The 13,335-nt window shown below is 45.1% G+C and overlaps 1 protein-coding gene across 1 annotated transcript in view; it reads left to right on the top strand.

Moving 5' to 3' along the window:
• Window positions 1-939: 939 nt before the first annotated feature.
• MARCO (macrophage receptor with collagenous structure) overlaps window positions 940-13,335 on the top strand; it is a 179,090-nt gene continuing 166,694 nt past the window's right edge. The window contains exons 1-2 of the mRNA XM_078682381.1: window positions 940-1,118; window positions 2,301-2,402. Of these exons, the coding sequence (XP_078538507.1) occupies window positions 1,016-1,118; window positions 2,301-2,402 (205 nt within the window). The 5' untranslated portion in view covers window positions 940-1,015. The remainder of the gene's footprint in view (window positions 1,119-2,300; window positions 2,403-13,335) is intronic.

The following is a 13,335-nucleotide window of genomic DNA, read 5'->3' as shown; positions in this document are numbered from 1 at the left end:
CAATGCTTTTACATCGCAGCTTTTACAACGCAAACCATTACAACGCATTGCGCTGGGGGGCGCTCTAGGATAGGGAATAGATTTAATTTACTATCCAACACCTTCCCTACTATCCACGGGGACTGGAGTTGGAATAGTAAATTAAATAATTCACTATCCAGCGCCCAAAGCACTATGCGTTGTAATGGTATGCGTTGTAAAACTCGCGTTGTAAAAGCATGCAATGTAAAAGCATGCGTTGTAATGTCGTACATCCGGACTGACAGATTCTCTGAAGTTATGCAGCCCTATATATACCAAAAAAATGTATATCCCCAAAATTACTGAATTGATTTTCACCAAATAACAAAAAACGTTCTTCTTAGACCAAGAGCTACCTTTCTGCCAAATATGGTGTAATTCCATCCAGCGGTTCGGCTGTTGTGGTGTCTAAAATTCTCTATAGAAATGAACATTGGAAAACCATTTTTTATACCTTAACCTTTTTTTCACCCCCCACTTGATGGATCACCCCAAAGTTTTCATACACAGCAAGAATCACTGGCGCACTTTTTTTTAGCCAATTTTGTGAAGATTCAACCTACGGTGCCAAACATATAGGCCTGTCAAAAAAAAATTTTCCTATGGAAACGTGCTAGCAAGTATAACTACCTACTGGCGCCTGCCATTAGGTAATACATATAAAATATTGTAAGCCAATGCACGTGCCGAAAGTGTGGGGTAATGAAAACCCAGTGTGCCACTTTACTCGGAAGCAGCAGTTTTCACCAGGTTACTTAAACAGGCAAAATTGTACTTTACATGTGGTTAAGTGTGTTCAACCACGTCCTTCCTTCTTATCTGTGAGTTTTCGCTATTTCATTATCACACACGTAGTAAATGCAACTGGTCACGAGTAGAAAATGCGCGGTCAACGAAATTTGGAGCTATGAAACTAGGAACTCACCCTTTTCCTACATTCAGTTGCCCTAGAAGGACGCACAAGAGTGCATCACACAAGCAATGGAAAACTGAAATGGAAAGGTTGGACGATACCAACGTTAATGATTCCAAAACCTCTCTATGTACCGACTTAAGGACGAGTCTTTCTTCCACAATGTCTCCTTTTGAGATAAAAGGTAAAGTATTTCTATATATACATATATATATGTTTTTTTAAATATTAGAAATAAAGGCTTGCGATTTGGCTGCGAATATGAGTGCCTTGAATGGGTTTGCGATATTTGTCTTCCAAATAAACCTGAGGACTCTAATGTGATGAATTCTGCTTATTGATTATAATTCCAATACCTGAACAATAACGGGTTTGCGCAGCGATCTGAATAAATCGAAATCTACCCCTGTGTAGAGTGTAAGTTTACAAAACATTAAACGGTCAAACTACAAATGTTGATTGACGTTTTGTATGTAAACATGAACAAAGATAGCTAAAACATAACATTATATGAATTAAATGTGTCAGGAAATATGTTTATTATTAATTTTACAACCCACAGAGTGTTCTTTTTTATGGAAAATGCGTTCCCTTATCATTTATCTTTGAATATTTCGACCTGGATACAAGTGCTTAGTTCAGGTGCAATTTATTCACGTCTTTTTTTAGCAGTTGCACTCGTTATAGTGAGCACCAACTCTTGTCTTTATATAAACAGTTGTAACCAGGTTCCACTTAGTGGTAATTACTCAGGCAAAATTGTGCAGAAATGGTGATAATGCAGTCAAACGGGAGTAAAACTGTTTGTGCACGCTATGCTAACGTGTACATTCGGTACACATAACCCCAGAATCCCGAAGCAAATACTATGCAAGCTGAATTGTATTTGCACTTCCCATTTACACGGACGTGTAAAAGGGTGCAATACTGATTCACTTACATGTTTCTTATATCATTCCTTGTTGAAAAACAGTGCAAGCTTCTGGGTTTTCGAAAATATGAAGAGCAAAATAATTTACTGTAAAGAAAATAGTTTTTCAAAATAAACACAAGATTTACAGGTCTAAATGATTATAGATACATTTGCCAATATATTATTTCTTCCAGATGTTTCCAGATTGTCTGCTTCCACTTTCATTACAGTAATTTAGCACTGTGGGATTGTAAATATAACTTATTTTTAAAAGTTCTGTTCTTTGGGCTGTTTAAGGGTCTTGCTGAATTGTCTCATGTGGCATTATGCTCGTTGGAGAAGTCTGTGCATTTTGAGAATTGAATGTGAGTTTAAGCCACGAAAAGAGAACAAAATGTATATGCCTTACTGAAGAAAATAAACTAACACATTTTTCCTGCGGATGCTTTTCAGAATCAAAAACCACGAAAAATTCACCTAGAAATTATATTTTGATTGCTATCCTTGTATATTTGGCTTTGCTCACCTGTGGGACAGGGCTGTTGGCATACAAAGGTAAGTGTTTCGCAGGAATGAAGTGGGTTTTATAGTTTACTTTCTTTTTAGATTGAAATATGTCGTGATTCAATTTTCCTTGCACGCTATAATAGGATGCTATTTGTGAATGTATTTTTTTCGAATACAGGTCTATTTGGCCTCAAACCCGATGTAGGGAACTTCCCATTATTCCAAAGTCTTTGCAATAGCAATGTGTACTCAATGCACCAGTATGCTCTGTATTTCATATGTGCGAATGTAGGGGCACATATCTATTCATTTCCGGAAGCAGCTTAAAACTGTTTCAACCTACCCTAGTCTGAAATGGAGATGCTGTATCAGTCATGTGTGCAACTGGCACGACCATTCAGGGTCGGATTGGGAAATGAAAGCAGCCCTGGCAAATTTTGCCAGACCAGCCCCCGACCGCCACTAGGGGGTTTTGGGGGGGTTCTCCCCCCAAGAAAATTTTGGAAAACGACAGACCAAAATGGTGACTTTTACAACACTTTTTTCATTACATATTCAAATTGTATCAACTTTCAAAGCACAGTAAATAGTAGATGATGACCTTAAAGAACATCGGGTTACCCACCCAGTCATATGTACCCATAGGCATTCTTTCAGAGAGCACCAAAATCCGACACAAGTAGTGAATCAGAGAGAACAAAGTAAAAGTGAAACCAGCCCCCACATGGTGTGTAGCGAGCAAGCGAAGTGAGCAACTGCTACTAGCTGGGAGCATGAACAAGCACTGACTGCGGCAATTAGGTCTGGCTATGTTTTTACGTGGAGAGAGAGAGAGGGAGACAGAAGATGTGAAAGGGAGAAGTAGAGGGAGTAAAAGAGGAAGAGAATGAGAGAGAGGAAGGAGTGGAATGAGAGAAAGATGGGGAGAGGGAGGGGGAGATAGATAGAGGGAGAGAAAGGAGAGATAGAGAGAGGGGAGAGAGAGCGCGTGAAGGGAGTGAGAGAGAGGGAAAGAGAAATAGAGAGGGGGATAGAGGGAGTGAGAGAGGAGGAGAGAGAGGGGTAGGTATAGAGAGAGTCAGAGGGATAGAGAGCGCGTGAGGGAGCGAGAGAGGGATAGAGAAATAGAGAGAGAGGGAGGAAGGGAGGGAGAGAGGAGAAATAGAGAGAGGGGAGAGGGAGAGAAATGGGGAGAGAAATACAGAGATAGAAAAAAGAGAGGGAGGGATAGAGAGGGAGAAAGAAAAAATGATAGAGAGAAAGAGATTGAGAGTGAGAGATGAACCGAGAGAGATATGGGGATAGAGGGAGAGGGAGAGATTGAGAGGAATAGAGAGAGATTGGGGGGAGAGAGAGAGAGAGAGAGAGAGAGAGAGAGAAAGAAAGGGAGAGAGAAAGGGAGAGAGAAAGGGAGAGAGAAAGGGAGAGAGAAAGGGAGAGAGAAAGGGCGAGAGAAAGGGCGAGAGAGAGAGAGAGAGAGAGAAAGAGAGAGAGAGAGAGAGAGAGAGAGAGAGAGAGAGAGAGAGAGAGATCACACTGTTCCCTTTTCTGTCCGCATTTGTCTTTTCTTCTTCCTTTTATCTCTACACCCACGACTGGCTCTGCTTCAGCCACCTATGGGGCAACACAACATGCATGCCAGACAGACCACGACATTGCTACCTGTACCTCCCAATATTGACAGAAGGCAACAATTAAACCAAAAGCTCCATAGTCAAAGAGACGTTTTAAGGTTATGGACATGAGATAAATGCACATCCACTGAGTCTGAAATGGAACACATTACACAGTCTGTGCTTATCCGAACACCAGCCAAGGATCCAGCCTTCCCGGACCAAACTTGGACGCCTCTGAGTCAGCATTTCAAAACTTGTAAACTGCAGCAGATCCAAAGGAAGAGACAACTTTTTTTTACATCACGTTTGTCAGCCTAACTTTCCTTTGCACCGCAAAGTGCAAACAAATGTGTGATCATACGATTATCTCCAAGGTTTAATCACAACTGGGTTTTTAGTAAAAAATAAGTAGATTTCACTGTTAGGAGTTATCACTAAGGCACATGATATGGCAATTTCAATGGACACCATGGGGTCAGCTTTGCAGGATGCACCGCCGTGTACAGTTGTACTACAAAGATGGCCTTTCTGGCTCTGCCAGTGATTTACAACAATAAAGTGGGTCTGCAATGCATCTCACTGAATAGTTTCTCAAACTAAGAGCAAAAATAGCTCGGTGCAGCCTACAGATTCCATGCCCAATCCCTCAAAGTTACAGCAATTGCTGATCACTAATATTAATTCAACCCATGTCTAGGCCGTGATTAAAGTAGGAGAACGAACAAAGCAGCCAGCCAGCCTGCTGCATTACCTTACTTCAGTTCTCCTACTTTAATTGCGGCCTGCCGGCCTGGCCGCCCACACCATGTGCACAGCGCACCAAATCAAAAATGTTAATCATGATGATGGATTCATCGTCATAATTTCAAATTTTTGATTTATTGCCTGCACCCCCGACGGTCCTGTCATCAGCATGTACACACAGAGCTGTGAAAATACGAAGGGGGCCCGAGCCCCTCAGCCTGAGTTGTGCGCTCAGTTCAGCCTCTGACAGGAGTCCTGTGAGAGGCTGCGCGCACAACTCAGGCTGAGGGGCTCGGCACCCTCAGGCACCCTCCGTATATGCACAGCTATGTGTGTACATGATGGCGAGTATTTTCGCCCTCTGCTGCCCCCTTGTGGCAAATGCATTGAGGAGCGGGGTGTTGCCGCCCCGAGACTGCCAGCAGATGATAGATGATGGAGGCCACTGACCCCAATACGCGTGCCGCTCAGGGTGTACCACCCCCCCTAGCTACGCCACTCCTTCTTTTCAGGCAGGCTCCTTACCACAAGGAATGTATATTCGTTGTGTACATTTCCCACTCTCTTTTGTCCCCTCCAAGTGCCCACCCCCCTGGCTCTTTCTATCCCTTCCTCGCCCCTACTGCGCAGTTTACATTCACACTTATTACACGCTCAGGTGATGTATTAGCCATATTGCAGTTTAGTTGTTGACAAATCAATATCTTTAGTATAAACAGTATGGATTGCAATAAATACACTCAGTCATATGATGTGCCGCGCCATAATTCACGGCCTCAGCGAAGGCCTAATGATGAAGGGGACATGATGGCCGGGTCACCCTGGATATGTATGAAAAGATAAGGTTACTGAGATGTTCTGTGAAGCCTCGAGACTCAATTATTATTCTTGCCAGGGACGTCAGGTATCACTTTAAAATGTCCCATGAATAAATAAGGACTCGCCTTGTTCAGTCTTGCTTCAATGAGATACCCATTCCTGAGCTGAGTGCACAACTCAGTGACTTTGGCCCCACCTGGTGCCGCTTGGGGCTATGTGACAGTCTAGAGCCTTGTTTTGACCTCCCGTGGCCCAACAGTGGCCCTGGATTGAGCAAAGGGGCCGGCTCCCCAATGACATCTTTGAGCTGTTTGCCACCCACGCATCTGCCATGAAACTGGCAACAGTGTGGCAGACAGTAGTCACTGCTGGTGAGAGGTGGGAGTTGTTCACCTCCTTGTTGGAGATCCAGAGGGTCTGGTGCACAGTGGTGGCATTTTTGCAGCTGAAGTAGCTCTGGGACTAAGAGTGTCTGGTGCACAGTGGTGACAATTTTTTAGCTGAAGGTCGGAGTTCTGAGACGAATATTGTATACCCCCACTCATTTGGCGAACATCATTTTAAAAAGCAACACTGCCCCCACAACTGTATTTGCTGTGGGCAAGTTTTTACAGGCTGTCTGGTACAATAAAAGCAAAATTTGACAAGCAGTAGTTTAGAGATTATGCTCACCCTATTAAATATCTTTTAATTCTCTCAAAGTTATAACTTTCTTTTCAATCTTTTCAAACTTATGAAATTCATGAAGTAATTGTTCTAAGATTCTCTGTAATTTGCACATAACCTATGGTTGGGATTTGCACAGATTCTATATTGAGGGGGACCTGCACTGGTTTAGATCCTATTTTAGGGTTGCTCCGATGTTTAAAATTTGCTCTGGGACATTTGTTATTTACGTACCATTTTGTGACACAACGCAGGGTTGTGATTTGCACAGATCACATATCGGGATGGATCAGCAACGGTACATATCTTATTTCATGGTTAAAACCGATGCTAAAAAAAATAATCGATTTGAGTACTTGCTGTTTTATGTACTATTTTAAAACTTTACATTTTGTTATTTTTATTATGTGGGCACCTGCCCTTCCTTCATTCATTATTCGTGTTGACCTCCCACCCGCCCTCTGTCCACTGCCTATGTTGCCCGAACCCGCTCGCCCGCCAATGTCCATGTTCACCACACCTGCTCTCCCTTCATTGTCCAAGCTGCGCCCTCCACCCACCACCCCCTTGTTCTCCGTATTGACCCCAAACACACCCTCCACTCTGATGGTTGTGTTGCCTTTCCATTTTCTGTGTTGCCACTGCACTCTGTTGTTGTCCATGTCTCAACCCCTCACCTGCCCTCTCTCTGACTGTTGCACATGTTAGCCATAACCGTCTCTACCTCCATTGTCCATGTTGTGCCTGCTCCTCTGTTGTCTGTTTTGCTCCTCCACCCACAATAACAAAAAAATGCACTATAACGCTGGCGCTGCTGCCTGCATCATCACTTTTTTCTCACACACTGCATTGTCTGTGCTGCCCTCCATGCTCATCCTTCCTCCCTCGTGGTCTCTCTTACTGCCCTATCTCACAAAAATAAAAGTACAATGTCGTATTGCTCTACTTTCTTTTAACTTTCAGTCATGCTGCTCTGCAGCCGCACTGCTGTGTGACATGGCTAAACAACGTAGACAAAGCCAATACCCAGGGCCGGACTGGGAACCAAAACCGGCCCTGGCAAAGTGCTCGGCCGGCCCAAAACCGGCCCCCACCCTTGCGGCCGACCGGGGGATTGCCCGGTGCCCGCAACGGGCAGTCCGGGCCTGCCAATACCTCTCACAGGCGAGATTGTCTCTATATTTTTCCATCTTAGAGATACGTTTAGTGAAGATGTAGGCAGCCTTGTCAAAATTATGATAATTTCCATATCATTAACAGACTGGTTGATGTAGTGACGACAGATGCTGTAAGTCAGATTGGTAGCATGAGCCCTGACAAGAAGCGCTCTATTGTTCTCCACGCTCAATAACACTAGTTCTTCAACAGAATAATACTGTGCCAGCCCATTCGGGTCGCCAGCTGCAGGTGCATTGAGCCGCCGATCTACCTTACCAGCATACACGCTCACACGTTTATGAAGGGCGGGTGAGAGACTTCACTTCCCCGATGGCGGCCGTTACATTTGCCCCCTCACTCCTCCTATCTTGGTATGCACCGTAGCTGAGGTAGGCATGTTCCCGCTGACCGATGCTCAGCAGTCAGCACTGAGGCTGGGGGTACCCGAGAACATGGCCAATCACTGTGTTACTTCATTTAGGAGCCTTGCCATGACCTGTGCTCATGGTTATGTTCCTTGCAGCCACACAATGCTCTTCCCATCACACACAGCACCAGTGATGGCCTTGCTTGTGAGGTTGAAGAGAGCAGTTGTTTTGTCGCAGCCTCCCCAGCACAGGACGCGTGCTTCCAGGCCCTGCACGAGTGGCTGTTTTTTGTTTCTCTTTCTCTCTGATTCTCTCTCTCCTACCCACGCACACATTTGCGCTCTTGTTTCTCACTTTTCTGTCTCTCAGCCCCTGGCCTCATTCCCTATTTTTTTCCAATACTGAAAAAGCACCGTTGACAAGGCAGCGACGGTTTCTGTTAAAGAATTTATGGCGATTTGGGGACAGTCACGCTCCCAAACAAAAATACTTTTATATTGTGGGTCGATTCTGAGAAATTCTTTAATCCAACAATAACGTATACTAATAGTATCAAAACTCAACCTATAACAAACTATTAGGGATGGACAGGCTAGTGGCATTTAAAAGCAAACCGCCTGCAAACCGGGAAATGCTCTAGGGCGAGTTCACATAGAAATAGTAGTGGCTGTTGTTGACCCTGTTCTGTGGCCTTTCTCCCAAGAATAGTGAGACGTCACGCCATCCATTTTACGGCGCAGTTTTACAAATACATCTGTTCTTAGTGGACAATGCATGCTTTGCAGTGATGTGTTTCGCCACCTAGTCACATGCTTGGAAACCCACAGGGCCCATTCACTCTTTCATCCCACCGAGGTCTAAAGAATGAGTAACCGCGCGGTTTTTTTTTGCCCCTTGGGTGAGGGCTTGTTAAGTTCTTAGGATTTAGGCGAGCACTTTAAGAACAGATTTGGGGTGATGTGACTTGCGGGCACCGTGACCCGGTTACTGTTTCCGGAGCGGAGATTAGAACCATGCTTCATCACTCAGGCTGGGTAAAGACCAGGGCGGCCCGGCAAAGACAAATAGGAGCATTGCCTGATCAAGAGGATGTGGGTAACTTTAGCTAATTGAAGAAGCAAGCAAGGCTGAATAAGGGCAGGCTCTAGCTGGCGAGCGGCGTAACATACAGAGCTGTGCATATACGGTCAATGCTGGTAACTGTCAGATTGAACTCTCCAGACCAGACACCACCACCACCGTGCGACGCCCGCCAACTGTTTGTGAATGTGAAGGCAAACATTCATCATGTCATGATTAATTGATTTGGTGCCAGGGCCAGCCCAGGGCGGAAACACTTACCTCCTGCTGTTGGTGGCAGTGGCAGAAACAGGGGGGGGGCTACGTCAGACTAAATTATGGCCGCTCCGGTCTGCTCCTCTCGCTCTCGTCATTTGTGATGCTGCAGCCTGTAGGGCACCAGTCACGCGCAGTTTTAATTGCCCAATGCGCAATTGCGCATGCGGGAATTATATCAGCCGCACCCTAGAGAGGCGCGTAGACGCGCCGGAGGAGGAGATAGGGCATAAGTCTGCGCGCTGCGCACAGGCACCTCCTCCTCCTCCTGAAACGTTTGTTTAGGTTGCACTGCAGTGCACACGGTCACGGGTCAATCAGGCTTGCAGTTGCTGCGGACACGACGTTAGTATTATTTAGTATTCACTCAGGCCTGTGCACTGCAGCTTGGAACTTGGAAGCCCGAGACTGTGAGAGTCTCAGACACGAGTCACGCGACACCAGGTGACTGACGTGAGTAACGCTGTGAAGGTCGGACCGAAAATCGGCCCCCCAAACACAAAACCGGCCCCCTATTTGAAAACCGGCCCCCAGCCCTTCCAGCCTACCGGGGGATTGCCCGGTGCCCGAAATCACCAGTCCGGCCCTGCGACCATTTTGAAAGAGTATTATACTTGCCTCACCAGATACCTTTCTCGTCTAACAATACACCAATTTTAAATATTTTAGATTCCTATTGGTTAAAGTTTTACAATCGTAGAGCAACATTTACTTCACGTTAATACAATTCAATATACAGCAATCCTGCATTATGATGAACATATAGTAGCTTAAAATATGTTAATACACTCACAATATTGTTTTCTTGCCCTGCATGGGCATGTAAAGATTCCTCCTCAAACATTGAGTCATTGATAGAATGCTGTATCTCATTGAGAATATTAAATCTCCAGATTATAAAAAAAAACCTTTTTCTCTTAGAGAACCTTAGAAAACCTGTAGAGCAGTGAGGCAATTAAATAAATAAATACATATAGAACCAGTGTAGAGTTTATTGCCTTACTCTATTCTCATTCACAATATTTTGATTATATAGGATAAGCCACAATAGGGTAAATTGGCGCACATAGTCGCTTTATTTGATGTTTCCTGCACTGCAACTTTAAAGAGACTCTAGATAGACCAGATGTGTGGAGTAACAGGTACTGGCACAGAAACTCAACAGTAAGAAACAGCAGGATTGTAGCAGTTTGAATCAGCACTATGCCACTTTATGAAAAGCCCATTCAGGGCCCTATAAAGGTGCAATATGTGAATAAGACTCCTAAGTGCGCAAAAATTCTTTTGGGAGATTTTGAAATATATATATATGTGTACATTACCTACTGGCGGTGGCCAGTAGGTAGTTATAGTTAGGACTTTTTTGTATTCAAAAAGCGATTTTGCTTCTACCAATATCATTGGCGCCGTTTGACGAATCTTCGTGAAATTTTCAAAACTAATGGGGAGCTCCAGTTTTGGGGTGATTCGTCAAACGGGCGCTGAGAAAAAAGGGGGGGCCCAAAACACGTTTTCTCCATGTTAATTTCCATAGGAAACTTTAGTCGAAGCCACAGCCCGAACTGTTGAACGGAATGACACCAAATTTGGCACAAAGGTAGATTTTGGTTCAGAAAGCGACCTTTTTTTCAAATGGTGTAAATCCGTTCAGTAGTTCCTGAGAAATTAAAAAATATATATATATTGATATCTGGTGACTGTGGTGGATTCGCAAACTCTCCCAAGAACAAGCTTCATTCTGATTGGCTGCCAACACTCCAAAGCAAGAAGTGTTGGCAGCCATTTGTGACTCGGTAAAACTGAGTCACAAGAAAAAAGGCAGGAAAATGTTTTTTATAAAAAGACAAGGGGGCTGGGTGGAAACAACTTGTCCCCCTAGGCCTGGTCAGGGAGTCTCCCAGAGACTCCCAGGGCCCAAAAAAAAGCATGACATTTTTTGGCCGGAGTTGCTTTGGGTGCACAAATTCCACCGAGAAAAACCAAAAAAAAGAAGCGCGGTATGCCGCTCTTCATTTTATTGAGCCCCCTGGTAGGCCACGTCCCAGGGGCATTTCTGTATGTTTATGTGGGGGCCCTGCAGGGGCCTCCACAGTTCCAGGGACTGCCACCTCCCCAAGGCTTTATGAGTAATAATAAAAGCGTATGGGGGCTCCTGCCCCCTCACGCAGCCCCAGGGTACACCACCTCCCCGGGGCGTTAATTAACAAATACGGGGCATGTGGCCCCCGCAGCCTCTGTGACTGCCACCTCCCTGGGGCTCTGCTTAAAATAAAGTAGTGTGAGGGAGCTAGAGCCCCCCACATGCCTCGGGACCACTAATTAAAAAAGCAGGGGGGCTGTTTTCATAAGTTAGGAGGGGGTAGTACGCTCCCCTCCAGGAGCCCTCCTTAGCCCTGGGGTGCCCACCTCCGGAACATTGCAGTACGCAATGACAGGGTGGGAGCAGTAATTGCAAACTCTGTTTCGCTCCATGGAAGCGAGAGCAGGAAACCTGCTCTCTCTTCCATGAAGCAAAGCAGTATTACTTTTGGACAAGGGGAGCTGCATGTCAAAAACATCCCTTGGCCAAAAGAAATGCTGGCTCCCGTAGGAGGCGGGGAGCGGGCTGGGACCGCAGGGGCATCGGGGCTCCCCCCATAGTGCCCAATGTGAGGACCGGACCCGGGGCATGGGGTCACCATGGGCAATAGTGGCCCAGGGAAGGGGGGCCACATGGCCCCCTCCCGTGATAATACTTTTTTTTTTTAATTGCTGGTGGGGTTAAGAGGTCCTCTTGTGTCCTGAGGAGCTCAGGACTAAAGTGGACTTCATCCCCCAAGCAGCAGTACACATGGAGGTGCGTTTGCAGAGTGGTATAAAAAGGGTGTGTGGCTTTGGACCAGTCTAAGCAATCCAGCTCTGCGGGGCTTAATGGAGCCCTGTTGGGCCCCTGGGGGCTGTTAATGTTACAGGGCCGTTTTTGCAGCATAGCTGCAAAATCGTCCCCTGTAACAAAATCGGCCAAAACCGGCCCTGGCAAATAGCTCGGCCGCTCCCAGGGGGGCCGGTCGAGCTCTTTGCCAGGGCCAGTTTTGGTTCTCAGTCTGCCCCTGCCCCCAACTAAGATTGTGCCAAGAGGCGCGTTTGCAGATGTGGTGGATACAGGGAACGTGGCCTGTGTCCACCTGTCAGCAATCCCACTTTCTGTGGCATACTGGAGGTATCAGGAGGTGTGGCCTGCTAGCACAATTTAGCAATCCCACTGTGTGGGACTTACTGAAGGTAATAGGAGGGGTAGTCATTTGAGATGTCATCACTGATGTCATGAGTAATGTCACTGACCATGTCATGAATGATGTAATATGTGACGTCATCAGCAGTGCATTGTGGGGGTGCGAGTTATAGTTAGCTCCACTAGCTATAACGGACGAATTTCTCTGATTTTGTATGAGTGAAATGTCCAACTAACTATAACGTCCCTGAAACTTATGTTTTTTTTTTGTGAATTATATATATACATATGGGATACTTTTTTCCCATATACTGACCTGACAATCCAGCAATCAATCAGATAAATCAGAGACGGGCAACACAGGAAGATGGCACAATTAGAGGCTGGAAGTTTGTGCTGCAGTATTTATTGAGCTTTTTTAAGCAAAGTGCACGTTTGCAAAAAAGCCAAACAGACCTACACATTTCGGCCTTTGGCCGAAGCCTTCTACTGGGTCATACAGTCCGTGTATAGAGTGTTCTATTTTTTACGAGTGAAATCTGAGCCTAACTATAATGTCCCTTTAACTTTTGGCATTTTTTAGTGAATTAAATGTTTTTATACATTCTATTTCCTAACTACAACATTCTTGCAGCCATTTTTCCCAGTGAATTTCTAAGGTTTTTTAATGTTAATTCCTAACTATAACATCCCTTTAACCTTTGATTTTTTTGTGAATTTCTACATTTTTTAATGTCATTTCCTAACTATAACATCTCTGTTACCTTTGGTTTTTAGTGAATTTCAAATGTTTTTTAAATAATTGTATTTCCTATCTGTAACCTGTAACCTTTGAGAGTGAGTGCATGAGTGTCTCAATGGGTGTGTGAGTGGCTGTGTGAGTATCTGAGTGAGTCTTTGAGTGGCTGCATACATTTCTCACTGGGTGCATGAGGGGGTACATGAGTGTCTGAGTGAGCATTTGAGTGGGTTTTTGAGTGGGTGTGAGAGTGTCTGAGCGGTTTTGTGGGTGCCTGTCTGAGTATGTTAGTCAATCTGTGAGTGAGTGCATGAGTGTCTGAATG

Source organism: Lissotriton helveticus, chromosome 3_1 (assembly GCF_964261635.1).
Source record: "Lissotriton helveticus chromosome 3_1, aLisHel1.1, whole genome shotgun sequence".
NCBI classification, from domain to species: Eukaryota; Metazoa; Chordata; class Amphibia; order Caudata; family Salamandridae; genus Lissotriton; species Lissotriton helveticus.
Note: the sequence above shows the minus strand (reverse complement) of the source record. Positions and strands in the feature narration are given on the sequence as shown.